Genomic DNA, 24,793 nt, shown 5'->3' on the forward strand with positions numbered 1-24,793 from the left:
CTTCCTGCTGTGATTGGTCCTCCACCCCGCCCCCCAAAATCTGTATTTTGGGCTCAATTAAAAATCTGTGGCATTAGGCACTTTGCTGCTGTTGTCAAAACCACATCCCATGAAACCTTTGACCACTTCTAACATGTGTAAATGAGGAAATGACGGTAGAAGTGAAGGGACAAGTGTCGATGAGCAGGTTAGTGGCTGAGAAGCAGATCATTCTAATTTCATAAGCTCAGCGTCCCACTGCCTTTGATAAATTCACTGTTAACTTTTCTCCTCCCACCAAATTCACCACGTACACCAACTCACACCTCCTTAAGTAACACCTAGCTTGGTGTTAGCTACCAGAATCCTGAAATTTGGTTTTGTTTTCTGTGTGGCTAGCCTCTGGTGGTTTATGTGACTGAATAAAAACTGGAGACATGGCTTGAGATGATTTGTTGATCTGTTATTGAAGAATCTCATTATTTCCTGAACCAGGTTTTGGGGATGTTTTTGAAGTAGAGTGCAAAAAGGACAAGAAGTCTTGGAGTTTTGTTATTATTCGTAATAATTGTATTTATACTGTATTTACAAGTTATTTTGGAATGCTACCCTCTTGTTTTTATTTCTAGAAATCTCTCATTTGCATGAATTATTTCTTGAGTTATTTATACGGTAAAGATGGCTCTAGGGACCTTTTCTCCCCCCTGGCTTATTCCCTTGGGAGAACATTTTTTTTTTAAAGCACTCATATTATACCTGTTAGGATTTGAGACCCTGGTCACGCTGTTATTTGTTGCTTTCTTTTTTTTTTTCCCCCTGCTTGCTGTTTCACACATGTTAATTCCTGTGGGCATTTTCTTTTTAAAGTGATGAGATTTTCACTGTCCAGCAGCAAGCCACATTTACTGGAGTTATTGAACTCTGAAATAGGAAACCTGTGGGCGACAGTTTTACCCTCCCCAGAAGCTGTTGCTTCAGTCAAGGGGAATTACAACCCCATGACTGAGAATTTTAAAGTAGTTTGACTAAAACATCCCAAGGACTCCTTTCAGGTATTGCAACAAAATCAACATTTGTTTGTGGCCAGGGAAGCCAGGGTTCCTGGCAGTGTTCTTATCCAGTTGTTTCTCAGATTTCCCTTGCAAACTTTCCCATTGGTTGGGGTCTGTGGAGAGATTTCAGTGGCTGGCTGGGGGAAATGTTTGGGAGAACATTTGCGTATCAAAGCAGCCTAAATATTTGCAAAAATGTTTGCTTGAGAAAAAAAAAAAGAATCCACTCAGGATTAGGAAGTAACTTGCTAAAACATTTTAAAGGCATTTGTCATTTACTCAAGTATATTTTTCGTGAAGGAGGGCCTAGCCTAAATTTCAGGGGTCATCCCAGAATCCATATTTTTAAAAAGGTGAGATAATAAATGCTTTGGCTTTATGATTAAGGTCTGTGTCTATATGTGGGATAAAAATGCACAAAAAAACCCTCAAAAAAACTCACCCAAGAAAACAGGAAGGAAAAAAAAGGAGACACAAGTACATTTAAAAATTAATTGGTTTTTATTTAGTGAACCCATAAAACAAAAGGTGCAGAGAAAGGCCTCATGAAATGATAGGACTGAATGGCTCTTGAACAGCTAGCTGTAACCTCATTTCCCCCCACATTATGTGTTTTTCCCTTATAAAACACAACTGTATTGCTATATGATGTTCGGTTCTGTTGGAGTTCACGGGCTTTCTCTCAATAGTAATGATTTCTCCTTTTTTTTTTTTCTTTGTAAAGAGTTTCATGTGGGCATTTTTGTGTTCAGATTATTAAACTTTTAACTGCATTTCACTTTTGGTTTGGAAACAGTACATATAAAACCCAGTGCAGGCCAGTTTCTCCAATTTGTTAACAGTGTAGGAGTTGAACGTTGACAATTACTGTACTTAAAAGCCCTTCAGATCAGGTGTTATTTTACCATCTGGACAGTAATAAAAATATGGATCTGGATACAGAGAAATAGGATGTACAGTACTCAACAGCCCAGTGCACTCTATTGGTGCTAAGGTGTGCATGGCTACATCTTACAAGTGTGTGTATGTGGGTGAGTGGGTTCATATGTAATTGTGTGTTGAGCATGTAATCATTCCTCCAGAAAACCCAGGCATAGGATTCTGGAGTCTTTTTCAAGCTGGGCATTATCGTAATACCAGAATGTTTGGCTACTTTCCTTCAATATTAAATAAAAATGTGTAATATATATGTATATATATTATATATGTATAATTATATATATATATATATGTATATATATGCCTTCCTAAGTAACACTTGCCTAAATTCTTTTTAATGCTCATGCTTCTTCATGAAGTATATGGTGTGGCAATGCGATACAATGCTGACAGCAGAGGTAGGCTTGGGCAGATGCGGTTCCATTACACAGCTGTGTGCCCTAAGACAAATACATTAACCTCTCTGAATCTCCTTTTTCCCTTCCATATTGAGTGAAACGATTAATGATAATAGTTATGGTACTACCTAACAGAATTATGCTGAAGCTTGTGTGGAAGCACTTGATAAAAACAAAGAGCTGTAACAATTGATCTTTGATGCAAACAGCCAATTCACAATCCACGTGCCATCTTCATAACTCAAGGAACTCTCTCATGTTCAAAAATAAGAGAGATGCAAATATGAGATTATATTTCATTATTAACAAATAGTAACTTTGGGATCACCAGAACATGTGTTACTAATTTTACACGTGAAGAAAAATGACCCATTTTTTAAAAGTATCTGGATATGCTCTTTGAAATAACGTTATTCTTAATTAAGGCAGAAGCGGGTACATTGGAGGGAAATAGTGACCCTCTGGAGAAATGGAGAGTGAAAATAGTTTAGGGAAATGAGTCTTTGCGTCTTCTCTTTCGGAAAGATGCATGCATGTTTCTCTCAATTGTCATGAATTTCATGTTTGCACACCGGGGTGAATACTTGAATGATAATGGTCATTGTGGAGAAGAACCTACCCACTACAATTTGTATCTGTGTATGCCTACCTATATCAGTCTATATGTTTCCTTAAGAATGTGTCATCCCCAGGAATTGAGGGTATAAGGCGACTGTTAGATGCTGGGCCAGCTGCATTTAGACACTTGTCTAGAAGGGTTTTTTCAGTTTTTAGTGTATGTCCAGTCCTGTTCCTTGAGAATTCTTTGGGAGAAGTAAGAACGTTTGTTTTCTTTATTTAAAAGAATGACATGATGAACGGTGGTGTATGTGGTTTCATGATACTATTTTGGTCATTTCGTGTTCCTCCTTCAATGTAATAATACATAGGCACCTTGATCCTGGTCCAGATATTATTTATCTAAATATCTGTAATCTCAATGATATTATTATTATGGCGTTGTTTCCAAAAACCGGTATTTATTGCCATGGACCACCTTGTGTAAAGGAGTGTCTTAGAGAGCTTATAAGACTTGTCTCTGGCATGTGGGATTCGCAGGCGTGTGCAGAGTTCCCTTCTGGTGGCCTGCTAGGAGCTAACTTCAACTGAGGAACTCTTCAGTAAATTCATTAATTTGATAAATATTAAGTAAACCATGGAAAAAACAGGCACGTGCCAGTTACGACTGCATGGCTTTTAAGATTTTTTTAAGACTTTAGGATGGAGGGATCCCTGGGTGGCGCAGCGGTTTAGCCCCTGCCTTTGGCCCAGGACGCGATCCTGGAGACGGGGGATCGAGTCCCACATCGGGCTCCCGGTGCATGGAGCCTGCTTCTCCCTCTGCCTGTGTCTCTGCCTCTTTCTCTCTCTGTGACTATCATACATAAATAAATAAAAATTAAAAAAAAATAGAATTAAGACTTTAGGATGGAAACCCAATTAATTTAATGTTCTATCAGTTTCACTCAAACATCACAATCTAAGGACCAATTTCATTTACATATTTCTAATCTGGTGAACAGATAGAGTCTACTTATTATTTCTCTTGAAATTTCTTAAATGGGGGCTAACAGGTCCTCCTCTTTGAGACTCCATTTGATAAAACGGCCATGTGTCTCTTCGCCTTGAGGTTTCAGTACCCACAGTCACGAGATGGGAAAGAAATCGTGGAACTTCTTTAGAAATTGTCTCATAAAAGGGATTCATTTAAAAATTGGGGGGACTGCATTTAAAATTTAATAAAAAAAAAGTAATTCAAAGTAAAGTCTGTAGCCAAACTCCTTAATTGTGATGCATTTGCCGAGTTCCCCTCTCCCATCGTCGGGCCTGCTCTCATGCCATATGGCCTACCATGGAACATTTAACTTGTCAGATATAATGGATTGTCCTGGAAGCAGATTTTTGCTTTGAGCACTCGGCTCCTTTCTTGCATCTCACTCTCAGCTCCAGGCTGCAGGATGAAGGATTGTGGTGGAAATGCAAGGAAGAGACACACAGTTGATTCCCCTTAAGAGAGTGACCTATATGCCACAAAATTTTACCCACGTAAAGAGGCATTATCCCCGTCACTGGCCTTAGCAGGCTGCATGTCAAAATCGTTTAAATTTGCCTGGACTTAACAGATTGTGCAAACATTTCAGAATTGAGTGCTTAGGAATAATAAAACATCGTCATTTTAACTTATGCAGAAATGGTGTAGCCACATCAGCCGAAGGATAAGTATTATTTATCGTGACCTACATGTAACCTAAACCACCTGGTTTGTAGATGCTGTAAATTAAGTTCAACTCCCAAATCTACTGAGAATGCTTAAGAAAAAAAAAAAAATCACCTTACGGAGATGTTACATGGCTTCATTGTTTCTGTTTTGTGAGGAGATGTGAGGTTGAAATGATCATTTAGGTGGATGGACAAGTGGCTGTTAATTATCCTACCAAGCTTCCTATCTTGAAACTTAAATGCACACCTTCCGTTTATCCCAATCTATTTGAAATTAGACATTGAACATCCTATGGATTATTTAATTTTTATATGTAAATGGAAAAATCATAGTATTTGATGTCGATTTTAATTTGGTGCTTTCGCAAAGTAATTTATTTCTTTTTTTCAAGTTGTGATATTGTTTCTGAAATCACAAGCTTAGGGAGCTCTAGGAGGAGTTTGCAGCTTTTGCATTCATAGGAAAACTTCCTTTAAAGAATAAACGATGCTCTTTCTATATGTATATGTTCATACATAGCTGTCAGGGATTCCTCTAGTATAACCTACTGTAATCCCAAATATTACAATAGAGACCCAAATTATCAATCAAGCACAAACAAGTGGAAAAATAAGTAACTTATATATCTCATGATGATACATAAATGATACATAGTGGGTTGCTCCAGGGTTACAAAAATTCATTAGTAGATTTGTATGTGACACATGGAAAAACACTAGAAGAGACTCTATTTACAAAAGTTAATTTAATATACTCACCAAAACAAGAATGTTTATGTGTTAGGAATTTAATATAGGTCACTCCACAAATTCATGTATTATAGATAATTTTTTAATATGGAGCTATAAAAAACTACAGTGACCTTGAAAACTGATATAAACCACACTTCCATACAAAGAATTCTTTTTTAATGGACAACTTGCATTAAAAGCTAAGAAATCTCTGTTAAAGTCAGTATCTAATAACGTGTACTTGTGTATATTTCTCACTGATCCTAAAGTGAGCGCACTTGTCTCATTAATGCCACTGATAGGATGATATTTCCCCCCCCTCCCTGTGTTCAAATTTTGGTAGGCTTAGTCCTCCCGGAGTTTGGGTGGTGCCTGGCCGGTGGGCTCTTGTCGGGGCGTGCGCGCCCTCTGCTGGCTTCTCACATTGGAACCGGCCCGCGTGAGGGTTTCTTCATTTCTTTTACTTTTCAGGGTTGGGTGTTTTGGTGTGTTTTGTTTTTGCATTCTTAAAAAAAAAAAAAAAACAATCATATATTTGTAGTGACTATAAAGTTGTAGGTTAATATGGAGGATGACAGCAAATTTGCTTCTGTTTGAAAGTAAAGTGTTTTGGGACACCTGGTGGCTCAGTGGTTGAGTGCCTGCCTTGGGCCCAGGGCGTGACCCTGGGGTCCTGGGATCGAGCCTGCATCGGGCTCTCCGCAGGGAGCCTGCTTCTCCTTCTGCCTGTGTCTCTATGAATAAATCAATAAAATCTTTCAAAATTAAAAAGAAAAGGAAAGAACGTTTTTTGGGGGTTGGTTTGTTAGATCCCGATAGTTTAAATAACATGTAGAGTACCTGCCGGTTTTGAATTTTTAAGTGGTCAATTTCATATTTCCAGCTATTGTGCATTTTCATTGCTTTCATAGTTCCTCCTGGCCTGATTACACGTAAGGATTCTTGTTTGACTAAGTTGGGAGTGGACTTCAGAAAGAGAAATTATTGGAATTTGGCCACGTGGCTCTGTGGATAATAGATGTGGCAGGTAACTCCTAGAGGAACACTCCATGGTAGCGTCACTGGTTTTCCTGCCTCGTGAAGGAAAATGAATATTTACATCGCAGTGTTTCATGAAGGCATTTTTGGTTTCCTTGTAGACCAAATGAAGCTGTCCTCTGTGGTAGATATAGAGTGAAACCACTTTTTGTTTTGCTTGGCCCCCTTTGGTTATTGTTTGTAGAGTGTGAGATGTTAAAGGAGCAAGTCACTGACTGATGGTCCCTGTATCCCCAGGTTCCCAGGTCGCAGGACCAAGTTATGCAAGTTAAGTCAAAGAGGGAGCCTCCTGGCCTCTCCGCCACTGCCTGGATGGAGAGCATCCTAGGATCCTGGTCGTGAAGACCGGGGCTCTGGCTAATGGATAGGTCTTTAAAGTACCAACAGTTTTTGTTGACGAGGTTTCATCAAATTCTTCATATTAATTAATTATGTATAAGCGATTTCTGTGTATCTCTGAAATGACATGACTCTACTGAGTCAATTTGGGAGCTGTTACCCAGAGAGAGCAGTTTAGAATTTTGCTGTTCTTTTGTCTTACATTGCAAATTTCTCTGATTTTGTAAGCAAATGACCTCAAAATTCCCCAGCCAGCTCCCTAAAATATGGGATGATCAAAGAGTACATGTAGAGTTAGGGAAGGGGGGAAATGTCATCTTAAGGTCCCCCCCCCTCCCCCGGTTTCCTGCCTTGTCAATGTTAGGTATCAGTTACTTTAAAATTTGTTTTGAGTAAATGATACAAGTATCTCTGATGTATTTAACATTGTCAAAGAAGTATGACCTGCATTCTAATAAATATCAAGTTGCCCCTATCTCAGTTATAATAGCTATCTTGCATGGAACCTCGAATACACATCTCTCCTGTTGCCACGATGCAGTTCTTTTTATTTTAAATAAAAGATTTTATTTTAAAGATTTTATTTATTTATTCATGAGAGACACACACACACACACACACACAGAGAGAGAGAGAGAGAGAGAGAGAGGCAGAGACACAGGCAGAGGGAGAAGCAGGCTCCATGCAGGGAGCCTGACATGGGACTAGATCCCTGGACCCCGGGATCACGCCCTGAGCCGAAGGCAGACACTCAACCACTGAGCCACCCAGGTGTCCCAACCACGATGTAGTTCTGCTTGGGATTCTCCTCCTCTGTGCTTTTCAGTCCGCCTGTTCTCCCCTGACCGATGGACATTGTTGGGTTTGCTCCCAGCAAACCTAGCATCTCAACCATCTAAATCCTTACCTCTGGAGGATAGTGTCCACTGCTGATGTACCAGCAGCCAACACATAGTACGCAGGGGCACCAAACAATATTTATTTCCATATCTCATGTGTTTTGGATCTCTTTTGCAATGATTCAGGCGATCATTTTTGCAAGTTTCAGAACTGAAAATTGCTGTCTGTAGACACCTAGTCCTTGTTATGTATTTTATTTTCTTGGCTATTTTGGTTGTATGAGGTCAGTATGCTGACTACTCCCCTTGTCCTTCCTCCCTTCTTCTCCTTGACCGTCCTTCCCACGGCCTCTCCCCTTCCTTCCTGTGCCCCCCTTCCGCTCTTGCTGTAGTCATGCTCATGGATGCAGTAATTGGGAGGCTTCCCTTCAACATCATAGTATGGGACTCACGCCTCGTGTGATTTTATCTGTGAAGCACTGTCTTCCTTTAGCAGAGACTAGTGTCACAGAGGAGCTGGGCTCTGAGAACTTTGGGCCTGTTTACCTTCCACTTTTTGCTTGTCGTGGGCCTGATGTCTTAGAGTTGACCTGGAAGAGCGGGTGCAAGAATCAGCAGTCTTCCCATTCTTTGCTCTATGGATGCTCTGAACTGTATTTTGAATTTTGAGCTCTTTCCCCCCAGCTTCTCAGTGATGTATGTTTAGGGAATATAGACCCATTGCGAGTCAGTGCTAAGGCTGGAGAAACAGTCATCCAACATATCGGACGCCTAACATAGATAAAGGAATGATACTTGCATTATCTTCTGTCTGGGGTTGGAAATGGGGGCGTCTGGCTGGCTTAGTCCAAAGAGCATGTGACTTTTGATCTTGGGGTTGAGAGTTAAGGCCCCATGTTGGGTGTAAGGATTACTTAAATAAAAACTTAACATTTTAAAAAATGTTATCTATGTATATGTGTATCTATGTAAGTGTAATGCTTGTATATATTTTAACACATGTCTAAACTATATTTAAAATCTTCCTGAGATGCCCATGCATCTTACTTTTGTACAGTCTTGAGTATCATATCAAATGTGCTTGTGGTTTCTTTGAGAGATGATACTTGTTATATTTTTGTTAGCTGCAAGCTTAGCTGGAAAACCGAGGCCATTGCCTCCATGCCACGTTGCTAAAATATATAATTTACCTTTATAGACACTATAACAAATGTAATCCTAAACTTTTTCCTCTTTTCTATCCCACTGTGGCTTACACAGAGTCTGGTCAGTATTATTTTTTACAGTTAATATCAGGAAGGCTCTGTTAGAACATTAGCTTACTGGGGAGCAAATAGTTGATTGCCAGAAGTGATTTGCATGGTGAAATGCAGCTACAGATTTTCTTAAATTTTGCTGATAAATTCCAAAAAGAATTAACCAGGCCACAGAGTATTCATGTGATCTTTCTACCGCATCTGACCAGAAATGTCATAGATCTCCTCCAGAGGGATCAAAGGACCAGATTCTCTCCCTTTGTATGGACTTGTAATGCCTTCAGTAGAGCACAGAAAGGGGTAAATATGTGGGTGAAAGGGCCCTTTTTATCAAACCATGTTTGCTAGAGGTTGATCCTGGAGTGTAAAGGTGACTTCTGACTTGGGATAGAATGGGGAAGGGATATTTTCAGAGCAGTAGCCAGTGGGTCTGATAGAAGAGGAGCCACCTTTCACCTCTAGGACTCTCATGTCTTGGAATTCCATCATTTATTACGGGAATAAATTCTCCTTCGTAAATGTGAGACTAATTTCTTTGAAATAACCAGTCTTCATCAGTGGAGATGAACAAATTGAAAGGCCAAGTATGCTGCCAGAAAAAGGTTTCTGAAATAGAACCGTCAGAAAGGTCCTCAGAGATCAACAATTGTTTGTGTTTAAAAATCTGATTAAATGGGTTGAATCGGGTACTAATCTATTTTTTTTGTTGTTGCTGTCTATCAGGCTACCCAGGTTTATTGAAGTTTCAGCTAATGTAACCTTAGAGGCTGTGCCTGTCACTTAAATTGGTTCCTGTTACCCCTGGCTTGTTAAACTAACCAATGGAATTTTATTAATATATATATATATATATATATATATATATATATATATATATATAACACCAGATCCTACTCTTCCGAAGGCAGATAGCCTGGGGTAGAGAAGCCAGGAATCTGGGGGTTTTTTTTTGTGTGTTTGAAGATTTTATTTCTTTATTTGAGAGGGAGAGAGACAAGAGATGGTGACAGTGTGAGCAGGGAAGAGAGGGAGGAGCAGGGAGCCAGATTCAGGGCTCGATCTCAGGACCCTGGGACCATGACCTGGGCCGAAGGCAGACACATAATGGACTGAGCCACCCCAACACCCCAAGAATCTGTTTTAAGAAACCTCTCACTAGTGGGTCTCATGACCAGCAAGGTTTCTTAGCCTTAGAGGAGAATTTGGGGGATTGCTTTTCTTACTGCCCATCCTGGGTCTTCCTTTCCTCCTAGAATCTAGCGAGCGTATTTCTCTGTGCTTGCTTTGATTCCTTTCGTATGTGTGGCAAGATTGACCTTTCTTCATTTTTGTATAAAGACTATTATGGTTCCTCAAATTAAAAAAAAAAAGGAGCTTTCAGAGGCTCATGTTGTTTCTTCAGAGGGCACACAAGTCCTTAATTGCTGTGGTTGCCAGTCATCACGCACACACTGCGATAACAATGTAAAACAGGGTAGGCAGGACTATTAAGATCTTATTCACATCAAGGCAGTGGTAAGTTACTCATTAGAAGTAAGTTGAGTGATTTCGGGGTTGCCCTTAGTCCTTCAGGTCTCCAGGGGACCCTTGTACAAATTGCTGATTCAGAAAATCATTACTCTGGTGGCTGAAGTGGCACTTTAGTGGCCTTAAAGAGTTATTTGACACACCTCCCCAAACAGCTAAGTTATCCCCGTGATTATGTTGATTAATTGCACACTCTGTGGAATTAGCGTTATTTTCAATGAAAGATTTTCCTGCATTTGGAAAATAAAGCATAAAACTCATGCGCTTTAATTTGATAATATGCGCACTTCTGAGCATGACACCGAGTGAGGGGATTATTTTGGCTGTTGTCTAGGGCACGTGTCTAAGGCAGTACTTTTCTTATTTTTGCTCTTAGAAAGTCCTTTGTGGTGTCCTGGAGGGTGGTCACTCAGAAGTGCTTATCGTTTCTAGCATTTTTATCCACCAAAGGACTTGAGAACTCCTTTTTGCCTTACAAACAGTTAAAATGATTTGAGGGGAGGGGTCGTGGTATGCATTGAGAGGAAGACAGGTGGAATAATCTTCAGTACCTACTGACATTCTCTCTAGAACACTCCAAAAAGAAGTGGCCTGCTGTCTGCAGGGGCTTTGGTCCTGGAATTGGAAGTTGAGGTCCCAGCTTCCTCTCCTGATGTCTGTATAACCTCTCCACCTCCTCCTAGAAGTTGGCTGTTCTTTCCTCATTTTCGGGACCTCATCTATAAAAATGGAGCTTAAAATGCCCCCCAGAGGAGTTCTTAGGGTGTGTTGTCTTAAATATGTAGGTTACATTACTTTGCATGCCATACAGTGCTTTACAAATGTGAGCGCTTTAAGGAAAATCGAATATAGATTCTCTACCACAGACAAGTCCCCCCAAAGGAAGAGTTTTGGTGGTGCCTCAAGATAGTCGGCATATCTAGAATTTTAGTCCACCCACTGTTTTGAAGGCAGTACAGTGTCTAGACGAGATGAGGTGAATCAGTGACGAAATGAAGCCAAAACTCATAATTTTCCAGGATCGGAGCTATAGATCATTACTGAGTTTTCTATTTTTACGGTTTAAGCACATCAGTGAAAGAGAAGACTGATGCTAGTCTTTTCTGGGGAGATGGCTAGCTCCCTGCTTCCCATTATCCTTTGCTACAAACTCTGTGCCTACTCACATCCCTACCCTCACCCCCCCCCCCCTTTTCTTTCTCATCTCAATTTAGGAAGACAGGGAGGAAGAGAATTTTCTAGGCTGTGGAATGACTAGTTTATTTTCTGGAATTGAGTTGTAATTCTTTTTAGCATAAAATTTATTAAATTTGGATTTTTGAATGCCAATGGATGAAGACCGGGTCATCCTGGTGCAGCAAGAGCCTGTAGGAGAGAACCAAGGCTCTTTTGAGTTGTAGAAATCGGAAGAATAATGTCAGCTTCTGATTTCTTGCAAATGCATTCTCTCACCACCAAAAAAGGACCTGGGGTAAAGTAGACCAGCCAGTGAGAATAATGAAGGTGTATCTACAGAGAAACATCACAAATAGTAAACGGTGTTTTAAGATCAATTTAATTAAAATAAAACACGATTTTTAGGGTCACATTATTTATTTCATAGAAAATTACAAGCATATGTTAACCCAATGCATTCCTAGTGGTAAGGTGTTTTCTTTCTTTCTTTCTTCTTTCTTTCTTTCTTTCTTTCTTTCTTTCTTTCTTTCTCTTTCTTCTTTCTTTCTTTCTTTCTTTCTTTCTTCTTTCTTTCTTTCTTTCTTTCTTCTTTCTTTCTTTCTTTCTTTCTTTCTTTCCTTCTTTCTCTTTCTTTTTTTTAATAATAGTAGCTCCCGAAGTTCCTCATGACTTTGGGATTAAGAGACAAAAAGATACGGTGCAGGTATGTATATTCACATAAGTTTAGGAAAGACAGTATTAAGCTAAATGAAGTGTCTTCATTGCAGGACTTGTCAGAGGCTTTAACATGTTCAGATATATTGTAAATTTCTGCGGGGGGACAGCCCCCAGAAATTGTAGCATTTCCTAGGCCCTTTAAATTAGCCTTCCTTTTGTTTTGGGGCATCTGTACTGGGATTACTATTTTAGAGAAGGCCCTTGTGAGTGATGCTGCGTTGTCCTATATTGTAAATGATATTTTTTTTCTTCCACTCTTCTCTGTGCATCTTAAGGCGAAGTCCTATTCTTCACTTAGGGAATGTCTAGAGATGCCGCCTGCTGCCATGTTTTTGTTGATTAGTCACTTCAAGTTTGCATGGAGATGGTTGCGTTCTGTTGTAGGACGTCACAGGTTCTGGTGTACATCATTTGCACAGCTCGAAAGTACCAAGAGACCTTTTAGGGCTAAAACACCATGTAAATGTAAATTATCACTACCTATAAGACACTTTCATTAATTTCATATCAAATTCATGAGTGTTTTGAGCTCTGGGATTTGAGTCTTCAGTATTGGGCTTCTTGCTTATTTATAGTCCCCCCTCCCCCCACAGACACAGTTTAAATAGCAGCAGCACAGAATAGTGCTAAGAGCACAGCCTTTGGAATTAAAGTGCCAGGGTTTGACTCCCGGTTGGGTCACCTACTGCCTGTGTAGTCTTGGGCAGTGTTCTGTATCTCAGTTTCCTTCTCTACAAAATGGGTGTTTCTATTACCTACCGCCTAGGGTCACTGCGCAGATTGAATAAATCAGTCTATGTAAAGCCCTTTGCATAGTGGACAATACGTGGTAAAGACTCAGCTATTCTTATTTGGTCAAGGGAGGGAAAAGTGAGCATGGAAAAGATGAAAGGGCTGTAAATAATAGCCTCATGTGTATTTTCAGAAAAATTTTAGTCATTGTTTAATGAAATAGTCTTTTCAATATGCAAAATAATAATAATAATAATAATAATAATAATAATAATAAATCCAGTAGCCAGGGATGGTTTGGGGTTGGGGACAGGGACAGAGATTTATTCTGATCCAAACATGGTTATGATGAGTTCCCTAGTCTGATGTCAGGGAACAAAAGGCTCATTCTTCAGTTCCCAGAATGAGGATTAACAGTGAAGCAGCCTTGCTTGGTTTGTCCTGAAGCATCAGATAATTTTTCACTAAGCCTTTTCCTGGGATGGTATGTTCCACTGGTACAGGTGCATCTTTTTCAGTGCTGGGTGAGATACCTACCATTTTTATATGATTTTTAAAGTGACCTTTTAAGAATACAAAAGGCTAGAAACCCGAACACGACCTTGTGATTACCCTACTGGTCAACCACCGGTGTGGTCTTCTGTGTCAAGCCTAGCTGCAGAAATCATATTCTCAATAACCTTTTTCTGTGTGTTTCCATGTGGATTAGAACTGCTGTAGTAATTGACCAGAGGTGATAATGCTTGGATGTATCCCTGTGAATGAATGGGTTTATGAGATCATTTTCCCTTCAAGTAATGTTTTCATTCTCATCCGGTTCCCTTGGAGTTCTCTTACAATAGGGTACCACGGATATACTGAAAAAAATAAATTAGAAGTCAAATTGAAAATGATACAAGGAATATAAAAGTATTAAATTTGGAATTGTATAGAAATTTGTTAACAACACTACCCCCAAACAAACAAACAAACAAACAGAAAACCATTTTCTTTTTCCTTATCCTTCCCGGGGCAGCGAGATAAAGGCTTATTGAATAGATCAACAAAAATTTTTAAAACATTGGAAGCAGCTTATGCTTTCTGCTTGGATTAGTTTCTCAAGGGCAACCGAAGAGGCCAGGGAATCCCTTATTGATCATCGATCGCTGCCATTTTTAATAGGCAAATTCAGACACAGGTTTTAGCGGCTGATGGGCTCAATTTGGTCAAAACACGTGTTGACTTCCCGGATTGTTTGCTCACTGTAGATGCCGACTTGCTCTGGAGAAGGGGCTGCGTGTTGATCTCCTTTGTCTCCAGGAGGATTGATTGATGGATGTTGTGTCTGCTCAGTCCCGGCGTTTTTCTTGCTTAATTTAAAAAATTGTGACATAGTATTACATGCGCCTCGTACACATCATTTTTGTGGAGGAGAGTTGTTTAGCCAATATGTCGACTTGGCCCGTGTGCACCGTGTCTGGAGCTCTCCTGCGCCCTCGGTGAGCTCCAGAGGGCCCGGCGGGCGCTGCACGCAGGGCAGCTCATCCCCGGCAGCAGGATTTACCATTTGGTGCTTTTAGGTATAAAGATGAATCAAATGCCTGACAAGATTGGTTTGGGGTTCGTACTTCCGAGCCACCACCCCCCCCTTGGTGGGCATGCGACAAATGCCGCTAACGGGTGCTCGTAGGCCCTGAGATGTGGACAGCAGCGCCCCAGCAGCGGAGGCCCCGAGGTTGCTGCTGCCCCTGCGGCTCGGCTGGGTAGTTGGAGCCACGGGCTTGGCACTGCCACCGCTGTCCTCGTGCCAAGAAATATCCGCAGCGGCTGTCGCATTCTAGGACTGGAGGGTCGTCTCGAAAATTCCGCAGTGAACGCGCCGGGCTTGGTCGTCCCTGCCCTGTCTTGCCAGCACTGGGGGGACAGGGTGTCCTGGTGCCTCCGAGCCGGGAGGTGAGCGGGGGTGACCAGCGGGGGGCGGCCGGCTGGGGACAGCCCCTCGCCTGGCACGGGGACCCGCAGAGCGTGCGGGGCTTTGTGCTCCTGAGCGCAGAGTCACCCAAGAATCCTCCTCGAACATGTCCCCGGCGTCGTGAGCATGTTATTATCTGAGACCCATGTGGCAGTGAATTTTAAGCAGAAGGTCGACATCAGAACCAGAGCTGGTCTGTAATGGGCAGTTCACACAAAAGACACACACGCACACCCCCATCGAGAACCATCTACCCGTGTCTAGATCGTAGGCACGAGGTGTCATTGTAAAATGGCTGCTGTTTGTCATTAGCAAACGGTGGCAGTGGATCTGACACGTTTGAGGAGGTGCTGGGGTCCGTCCACAGCCTCCGATTATTTTGCTTCCAAACAGGGGTCTGGGCTCTGAGGGCAGATTTATAGTTGAATTTGGGAACAAAAAGATGTAATAAAGTTAAAGGCTGACACTCTCAGAGTGAAACGTGTTCGCTCATGATCTCCGGAGCCATCTATCTGATGGGAAAAGTGGATGCTACAGAGGAAATCTTTACAAGGAGCATAATCCTAAAAAAAAAAAAAAAAAAAATTAAAAAAAAAAAAAAAGTGCACCTCCCAGCCTCCTGCTGGCTGCGCTGCCTCTTTGGTACCTCGCAGACTTCGACAGAGTCCTGGACGGGTGCCCATTGATGTCATGGAAACACTCAAATTACTGAGAATGATTCATGTCTATGCTGGTCTCTTATCCTCCCCCACACAAACAGGAGTAGATTTTTAACCCTGACAACTTGTAATTTGCAGTGGGTTTATTTTTGTATCTGGATAAATATTTTTTAACAAGCAAAATTAAGATTAAGCAGTCTGTATCTGATATGATAGTAAAGAATGCCGGGTCTATGTAGCCAAGAGTACTTTGGGGACTCTGTGCAGCGTGAATTCATATTCTCTTCTCTCCCTTCCTTCCTAGCCCCTTGCTCTTTTCATTTCACTCCTCCTCTCTTGATTTCTCTCCTTTCTCTCCCATTTATTTTCATTCACATTCTCTCTCTCTCTTCTCTCTCTCTCCTTACTATTTGCACTGACCTTCTAGCTTTAAAATAATGGAAGGAATAGCCTCAACTTTATATATATATATATATATATATATATATATATATGAATTGAGACAAATCTTGGTAGGAAAATTCATCCCTCCAGTTCTATGTGTTGGAGTCGGGTTGGGAAATAATGCCAGGTGGAGAGATTCTATAGGGGACAGCTTCAGTAATTCCTTCTAGAGAAAAGAGATGGATAATCCCTCTACCTTCTTACTGTATTTTGCAATCCAATTTTTAGAAATTACCCAAACAGGACACTAGATGTTCCAATTTCCTAGGAAGTCAGAGTAAATTCTACTTTACCTATCTTTCTATCTTTGTCCGCCCGCCTCCCTAACCTCCTCACCTGCTTTTTCTGGTAGTTAAACAAGTGAATATTATGTCAGAGTGAACTGTGTGGTGGTTGTAGTGAAGCTTTTCAGACATAAGAGCTTAAGGAAGGACATACCTCATTTGGTAGCTCGTAAAGGTCGAGCTCTTTTCTGTTAGTAATATTTATAAAGGGAAGTTCAAGGGTATAAGTGGCCTACATTTGACTTACACAGAAAAGTAAATACGTGTATATGACCACTTATGCTTCTGAAATGGGTAAACGCATATTGACTTTAATGTAAAATCCTCATACAATGAAAGTTATTGTCTTAGATCTCTGGAGACTGACAGTCTATGAGATGGTATCCTGTTTCATGGGAATTGAAACTGATATGGGGATTGATTTTCTGCTTTGCCCCGATCACTATGCCAGATATGGGGGAGCAGGGAGGAGTGTTTTCCTAAGTCGGAGATTCTCTGAAGCCAATAGAAAAGTTAGTACTGAGGGAGAGAGGGTTAATTTTGAGACTCAGGTTTGGCTTTCTTTGAAAATCATCTTCCATTTTATGAATACAGTGAACTTCGGTATCAGGTACACTTTTGACAGGATAGCAGATTTATTGAAGATCCGTTCTTTGTGTGGTGTCAGGAAGGTGGACTCTAATAGCATTGTCATTGAACCAAAAGATAAAAAATGACTGCCGTTACTTTTAACATTTATTTTAACTGGAGTGGAGGGAGGAAAACTTGGGGGTGTAGACTTTAGAAGGATTTCAATTCTGATCTCTCCAAATACTAGTTTTGAATCTTCCCATTGGAAAACAAAAAAAAGAATAGTCGGGTTCTGGGTGTGATGTGCTGTGTCCCTCTCAGCTCTAGTCTTGAAGAGAGAAGTATCCCTCCGTCTTGGGTGGGGTGGGATGGAGTTTGTGTTCTGGCCACTTGGTCATGCCACTGGTCCTTTTTGATGTCCTAATATGGGTTGGTTTTCTATGACAGCTCTTCACATGTCACTAAATTCTATTGCTTAGATCTCTTGTAATGTGGCTTCATTGTCTCCCTTGCAAATTATTAAGGCTAAACATACTTCTGAAATAACCCAAATAAGCAGCCTGATTGTATCCTTAGATGTGGCCAAAGAGCATCTGAGGCTCTATACATCCCCGTAGAGCTATCCACAGATAAAAGCTGAGTTGTTAGAATTGGCACAAGACATGGACGTTCCATTATTCCTTGTTCCACTGGGTCAATCGGTAGGATCTGAACTTGGGTTCAGAGGGGACCATTCTGCAAAAGCCCCCTTCCCCAGTGTAAATTCCATCATCATCTTGATCATGATGGGGTGTACCCCCTGGGAAAGGGAGTTTAAAAAAGAGAGAGACAGAGAGAGAGAGACAGAGAGAGAGAGGGGAGTCTCAGAATTTTGAGTAGTTTCTTTGCTATTTTCACCATCTGGAGAGCCTTGATTGATTAGCTTTGGCCTCACCATTAAGTGTCAATATAATCAATGGGAATTACTAGACGAGGGTCATTACATAGATAATTTGCCTGCTGTGTAAATAAAAATGAAATTGTTTAAATTTTGTGAGAGAAAGAAAGTGAAAATAAGGGCTGACAATTTGTTTGTTAGAGAAAGTGGAGGCCATTGGAATGACAGTTTTTGGAAGTGTGGAGCAGTTTGGCTAAGAATAGGCATGAAGGATATTTTTTTTCCAGTTTATCATAGCCAGAGTGAGGAAGTGTTATTCCTTCTCTTGCTTGCATACATTGCCAGCAGTGCCTACTTTACGTATGTAAACATCGGGGAAGAGAAGTGGATGCCTGTTACCTGGAGATTTTTTTTTTTTTTAAGGAAAAACATAATTTACACTTTTTTGTTGTTTCTCTTGGCAGGTAAAACAGAAAGGGGCTCATACTCATCTTATGGGAGAGAATCAAACTTACAGGGTTGCCACCAGGTAAGTGAGAATCTTGCTTGGGGAAGGGCTGAGAGAATTAACCGGGTAAATCGGTGTGTTTTGTAAATTAGGTGATGCATTTTAGACTGTGGCACTGAGATGCACTGAATATCTGCCGATGCCTCTCTCTTTTATAAAGTAATGAAATAACACAGAGCTGGGAAGTAATAAACACCTCGTCTCTAGATCCCTGCCGTATCAGAACTGCATTCACTGGCCTTTTTTTTTTTTTTTTAATCCATCAGCCGATACCAGTGGCACTGTTTGCAAACCAGCAATGTCCGTTAAAGTTGTTCTATCAAAAGAGTTTATTTGCAATTAAGAACTTACGAATTTCTTACACTAGAAATACTTCATGTAGCCATGCGTCAGACCCTGGGTTTCGGGTGGGTTGTTGCCCTAAATTATAGTTTTCATAGGGGCTGTATGATGTTGTGTGAAAACAGGGTTGTATTGAGAGATAAAAATGTCTGTGAAAATATGATTTGTTGTCCCTTTTTGTTTCTGAATTGTTTTTGGCTGGAAGTCAAGGCCAGCAGGCTAACAGCAAAGCCGTCTCAGGGGAAGCATGCGTGAGCTAGAAAAATAAGAGTACTTTAATTAAATAATAAAATGCCAGTGTAATACAAAGGTATAGCATGTGTGTGTTTGTGTCTCTGTGCACTCTGCATTTGCATACTTTGCACTCTCCAGAGAAAGCCCACTTCTAAAAATACTATCCATGGCCAAAAGTGTAAGCTTTGGTTTAGGACAATTGAGTTTTTGTAGATGCTTGCTTGCTTTCTTTCTTTCTTTCTTTCTTTCTTTCTTTCTTTCTTTCTTTCTCTTTCTTTCTCTTTCCTTTTTTTTTTTTTGACTTCAATATCGGTATTAATCGTATGTTTAAAATCTTTGATTTTGCTTAGGATTTAGGCTTTCTTTTTTGTAAGTGCATTGGTTTCTTACTTGGGCAAACTCTTGGTAGAATTTAATAATCCTCTCTCATATTCAGAGCTTTCTACTGTCTCATTCCTCACCCAAACAGAATGTACATTCTTCTTATGCTCGAAAGGGAATGCTTGCTCTCCAACCCGCTCACCCTCCCATTTTCTTTAAGGATATGGGAACAAATCCGTTTTGAATTTCTGAAACAACCTGTTTAATACATCCTGGAAAATGCAAGCAGACAGTTTTTGCAATTAAACAGAGCCTGTGAAGGATGTTACCTTTATGCATCAGTCATATGTCACTAGAGGTGGAATTCTGCTGGAGGTTTATTTTTTTTTTTATCCCCCCCTGGATATATTTGCATTTTTAAAATTGCCTCCTCTGGCCCAGCCACCAATTCAGTCCTGTTCAGCATCTGAAAGCTTGGTCGCAACGAAGTGAACTGGTGCTTGGTTAAGAACTCCTGCTGCACAAGCTGCAGAGTACAGTTCATGGCAGTTTGTTTGGAAAGAATTCTGCAGGAAAGAAATTTACAGCCATTCCAGCACAACGGAAACATCTTTGGAATGTGAGTGCAAATGTTCGGGGCAGATAGCTCCGGCGACAAGCCTCTCAGTGCTGAGTCTCTGGTGTAAAGCTCTCAATTCCTGCAGAAGAGCCGGTTCCTGTGTATCTGGTTGCGGAGGGTCAAGGCAGAGGTCACTAGAGTTTTGGGGAGAAGAAAGTTGACAACATCCTTCCTTTTTGCAGATGGTCATGGCAGAGGTCTCTGTTTTCGCTGGGCCTCTTTTTCTGGTCAATGAGAGAATAGGCTTCCTCGCCCCTGTATCCTTTCTTACTAATAGGAATTGGCGTGATTCCTCACAGACACAAAGATTTCCTCTGCTGAGTAAGCGCGAGGCCCCTTAACTTGTTAAAGCATCATCCAGACCGCGTGAGTCTGTCTGTGTAAGTGCAGGGACACAGACCCTCCCTCGGTTTGTGGGAAATACTTCCCTCGGGTGAGACCGAAGTTATTTTTTTGGCAAACACCAGGTGAGAAGTGGAAGGGGCAGAGGGTGGAGTAGAGGTGGACGGACCGGTGTGTGATGGCTGCATTTCTGGGCCTCGGGAGGCGCATTTTGAGACATTCGTGTCCAGGAAAATTCTCATTGTATATAGGAGTGTGCCTGCATCTGCTTTTCTTAAAAAGTCTTCATAGTGTAGCTGTGGAGTGTGGAGATTTCTCTCTTTCTTGTGTCTGCTTCACGGTCGTGAGTCTTGCAAGAACCGACTTTCTCTGTGCTTAGCGTGGTCTCAGCAGTATCCATAAACAGTGTGATCACTTAAGGATAAATTAAAGAGCCAAATTTCGGAAATTCCCCGATTGAGAAAATAGGGGCTGGAGAGGAAAAGTGCACATATTATGAGTTTCTGCTTTCCGTGAAATTTGAGAATAGAGCAGACCATAGTGTGTCTTCCAGTGAATGTTTCTCTGGTGCCGAATTGCTTTTTTGAATCCCTGTCTCCAACACCAGCTATGCAGACCAAAGGGAAAGGCAAAGTCTCGGTATCTTGGGCTTCAAGTCTAAGTAGCAGATCACAGCTGAAATGATTCCCCACTGTGTGGCAAGGTGAGTGGCTCTCCTGGAGAGGAAGCTTTTGTTTCTCCTGTTTACTACATTTTAGAGATGCTGGGTGGAAATCCTTTAGATGATATGCCCTGAGGAGCTCCCAAAGCAGCTTTATCGTATTATAACAACGTATCCTGTGGACTTAGGGGGATGAGCACTGTTAAACGGGAAGATGCTTGTTCCAGTCCCAATAGCCTTTTGTTTGGTATAGAGAAATAGTGGTGGTAAGCAACAGGTAGCAAAAAGCCGTTCTGGAGAAATAAATTATTATTTTGAAATGCATGTTTTTTTTTTTTCAAAAATGCATCAGGTTAAAATATATCTATTATATATATATATATATGTCGCATGTATATAATATAACATATATATATATGTGCATTACGTTTCTCTTGAGGATTTAACACTAATAGGGATAGACACGTGGCTTTTTAAAAGCAGGTATTTCAGCCAAAAAACAAAGGCTGGTGGGTTCTTTATTAAGTTGTTTTCATCATAAATAGTCATGGGGTAATATGAATTCATTAGTGCATTTCCACGTAAAATTATCAGAGGTAAACATGGTAACTTTTTCAGACTTTTGAAATTGTATAGAAAATGAACCAATAGACAAAGCAAAGCGGCCAAATGGACTTTTTTTAGTGCTCAGTAAATATGGCAAAACTAATTTAAATCAAATTGGGGTACGGAAATCACACCCAGGCTTAAAATGTTCTTGCCAAATTGCAACCTCATACTACTTTTACTGGCAGAGAAAATAAAATTTATAATGGAAAGTCTGACAGAAATGAAAATTAGCGGAAATAAAGTTTTTCACAAGATAGTCCAACCTTAATACGATAACCAATAGCTAATACCTCATTTGGCATCGCTGCAGATGACAAAGGGAAAAAAATGTCATTTGCTTTTGACCTCTTTTGCTGCTTGGAATAGGATGTTTGGCGATTGCAAACTTTTTTATCTTCTGTTTTTGAATGAGATGATGATGTCAACACAAGTGATTGTTATTAAGGCAGAAGTTTTCCCCTTACATGGAAGTTCAGGATGGATTATTAGGAATTGTTTGTCTTTTCTTTTTTGGGATATACCCCAAGTCTAAAGCAATGGTTTCATTATTAGTATCTCCTGGACAAGATGTGTGTTTGGGATGTGTGTGTGTGTGTGTGTGTGTGTGTGTGCATGCGCGTGTGTGTGCTCACATGTACTATGTGGAAAACTGGGCCCTATCTGAGACCAATGAAATTAGAATCTTATGAGTTGGGCCTTTGTTTTTCTGACAGTTCCCCAGGCGATTGTATTGTGCAGGTAGGTTTGATAATTTCCTAGAATGTTCTGTAGGAGTATGTTCTAAAGACATGTTCAAAAACTGGTATTGCCACTGGCCTTGAAAAAGGTTGTAGACTTCTTGCCTTAATTTGATTACTCAAGACGTGGAGATACTCTGCGTATGCACTTCACTGAAAAGGCAGTAAAAATTAGTGATTTACTGAAAATCAGGAGGATGCTTTGAAGTCTTTATACAGAATTCTGCAACTGAACGTCCCAGCCCCTATCTTGTTTGCTCTAGTGAAGTCCAAGGCTTTAACCTCATCCACATTCTTTCTCTCTCTCAGCAAGTAATCAAATAGGACTATGCTGATAAAGTTATTTGATGTTGAGATCTTAAAACGATGGAATTTAAGAATTAGCCTTAATCTCAGATACTTCTGTTAAATTCCAGAAACTTTGACACTGTGTAGAAAATGGGTCTTCTCTGTATGAAATTTGATTTGCCCACAGACCTCTTGGTTTGGGGTTCATTGAAAGTAAACATGATAGTTGGTTCTGAAATGAATTACGCATTCAAGAATTTTTTTCTTTTAATTATTTTTAGTTTTGATACAAGAAGAGTTACAAATGACCTAATTCTAAAACTCGTGGCTCCTCTAATTTTTCTTTACCTGAAGTTAAAATAGAAAGGATGTAAGCAAAGAAGGCACAAAATCCTTTATCCCTTCTTAGGAAAATGGCTTCTTAGGTCTTGCGGAGGCAGAAATGCATCCTGTCTTTCTCATTGGACGTTACACTGAAACGTTCGTTCGTGGGGGGGCAACGGACCCGCCCGGGGCCAGTGCAATCTTCCCGGGACCCTCCTCCGTCCCCGTACCGGGCCCTGTGCTCTCGCCTTAGCACTGCGCGGCCCCCTTACAAGGCCTCTGGAGTTTGCCAGTACTGAGGCTCGTTTCCTGCTGGTTTCCACCAAGACTCCCGGACAGGGCCGGGACCGCATGGGCCTGACCTTGCGCCATGTGGACTCTGCCCAGCGGGCGAGGAGTGGATCCCCTACTGCTTATTCCCCAGCACCTCGGTTAGGATCCCTTTGGAGGGGGGAAGCCTGTATGGCCATGCATGGGAGCCAGAGGGTCAGCGCTGTCTTCCCACCTACAAAACCGAGAAAATCATTTGGGAGTCGCCCTCCCAACACGCCGTTCAGGCCCCGAGGGCCACAGAGGCCACGTCGTGGAGAGTCCCTCATCCCCCAGCTTCAGGCCCTCACGACCAGCCTGGTGGTGGGCTCAGCGTTCGAGGCCTGAGCTTTCTGGAAGGAGGCGATGAGGGGATCCATGCCCTGCGTTTGCGGTGGGCACGTTACTGGAGCCACGGGTCAGAAGCAGGTCCCGTCCTTCCCGAGGGTGCTGGCGAGGACACAGGGACGAAGTATTTAAAATCGTGACGACTCCTGACTTCGCAGGGCCTGAGTTTGCCCTGTGGATGCCCTCGCGGCTCTGCCCCGAGCAGTTTCTCAGGCACCAGCTTGTTGGTTTGGGGGTTTCTCAGGCACTGCCGTGGGTGCACCTCTTGCCCAACAGCCACCCCAACACTCGCCAAAGGGGACACTGGAGCCATTCTTGCCGTGTATTGGTAAATAGATATTTATTGGGCCTTAAGTGATGCATGAGGTACTAAAGAGGAAAACAAAGGGAAGCTCTTGCCTACTTTCCCTTCAGCCCCCCACGAGCAGCTTTATGGATAGCAGCGGAGACGATCAAGCTCCACTTATTTAATTATAACATTTTTTAGAAATCTCACATAGTATATATTTTCAAGTACCTCCGAGAAGTTGAAAAAAAATAAGAAACTGCAGTGCCATATAACCACCACTTAACCAGTTGCTGATTTTCGTCGTATTTGCTTCATGTGTATAAATACACATATACATTTTTCGGTGAACCATTTTTAAGTGGCAGCCCTAATAAGATTTCACCTCTGTATTTTTCAGCGTGAGTCTTTTAAAAATTTAAACACTTAGCCATTGAAATAAAATAGTTATCACCCCTCAAGAAAATAACCATAGTTTCCTAATCTAATGCCCTATTTGTATTCAGATTTCTTAAATTGTCCCCCTGTGAAAATGTCCTCCGTAGCTTTCTTCTTCTTTTTATTCCCTCCCAGTTATTGCATTCATGTGTGGTATTTAGTTCCTATGTCTCTTTATGATTTCTTTTAAACTAGAGCAATTCCTGCATTTTTTTTAAATATTTACTCTAAAGGCATCAGGCCCATTGTCTTGAAAAATACTCTCCCCTCTAGAATTTGCTCAGATTATTTCTTTGTGGTGCAGTTTAATTTGTTGAATTAGGTCTAAAGGTTTCTTCATATGGATGTTGCACATTTTTGGCCCGAGTATTTCATAGGTGAAGCTATGCACTTCATATTGCATTCCATCGGGAGGCATATAATGTCAAGTTTTGTTGCTACTGATGATGCTAACTTTAATCACTTGGTGAAAGTGGAGACCCCCAGATCTTTCTGTTGTGAAGAAACCTTTCCCTTTTTGCAATCGGTAAACAATCTTTGTGTTGATACATTAGCACTGGGCAAATATCCCAGTTCTTCAATAGTCTTTGACCTGATATAGTTTTAGCACACATTGATAATGCTTGCCTGTACTAGAAGCTTTTGAACTAGTGATTAAA

General features: G+C 41.1%; 1 protein-coding gene across 16 annotated transcripts in view; it reads left to right on the plus strand.

Moving 5' to 3' along the window:
• LOC129514588 (transcription factor 4) overlaps positions 1 to 24,793 on the plus strand; it is a 356,507-nt gene that overhangs the window by 161,511 nt on the left and 170,203 nt on the right. For 15 of the 16 annotated variants that reach the window (XM_055333282.1, XM_055333286.1, XM_055333281.1 and 12 more), the window contains one exon: positions 18,233 to 18,297. In XM_055333282.1, the coding sequence (XP_055189257.1) occupies positions 18,233 to 18,297 (65 nt within the window). Of the gene's footprint in view, positions 1 to 18,232; positions 18,298 to 20,181; positions 20,260 to 24,793 lie in introns of those variants that run through there. The other variant, XM_055333291.1, reaches the window with a different exon arrangement.

Source organism: Nyctereutes procyonoides, unplaced genomic scaffold (genome assembly GCF_905146905.1).
Source record: "Nyctereutes procyonoides isolate TBG_1078 unplaced genomic scaffold, NYPRO_anot_genome, whole genome shotgun sequence".
NCBI lineage: Eukaryota > Metazoa > Chordata > Mammalia > Carnivora > Canidae > Nyctereutes > Nyctereutes procyonoides.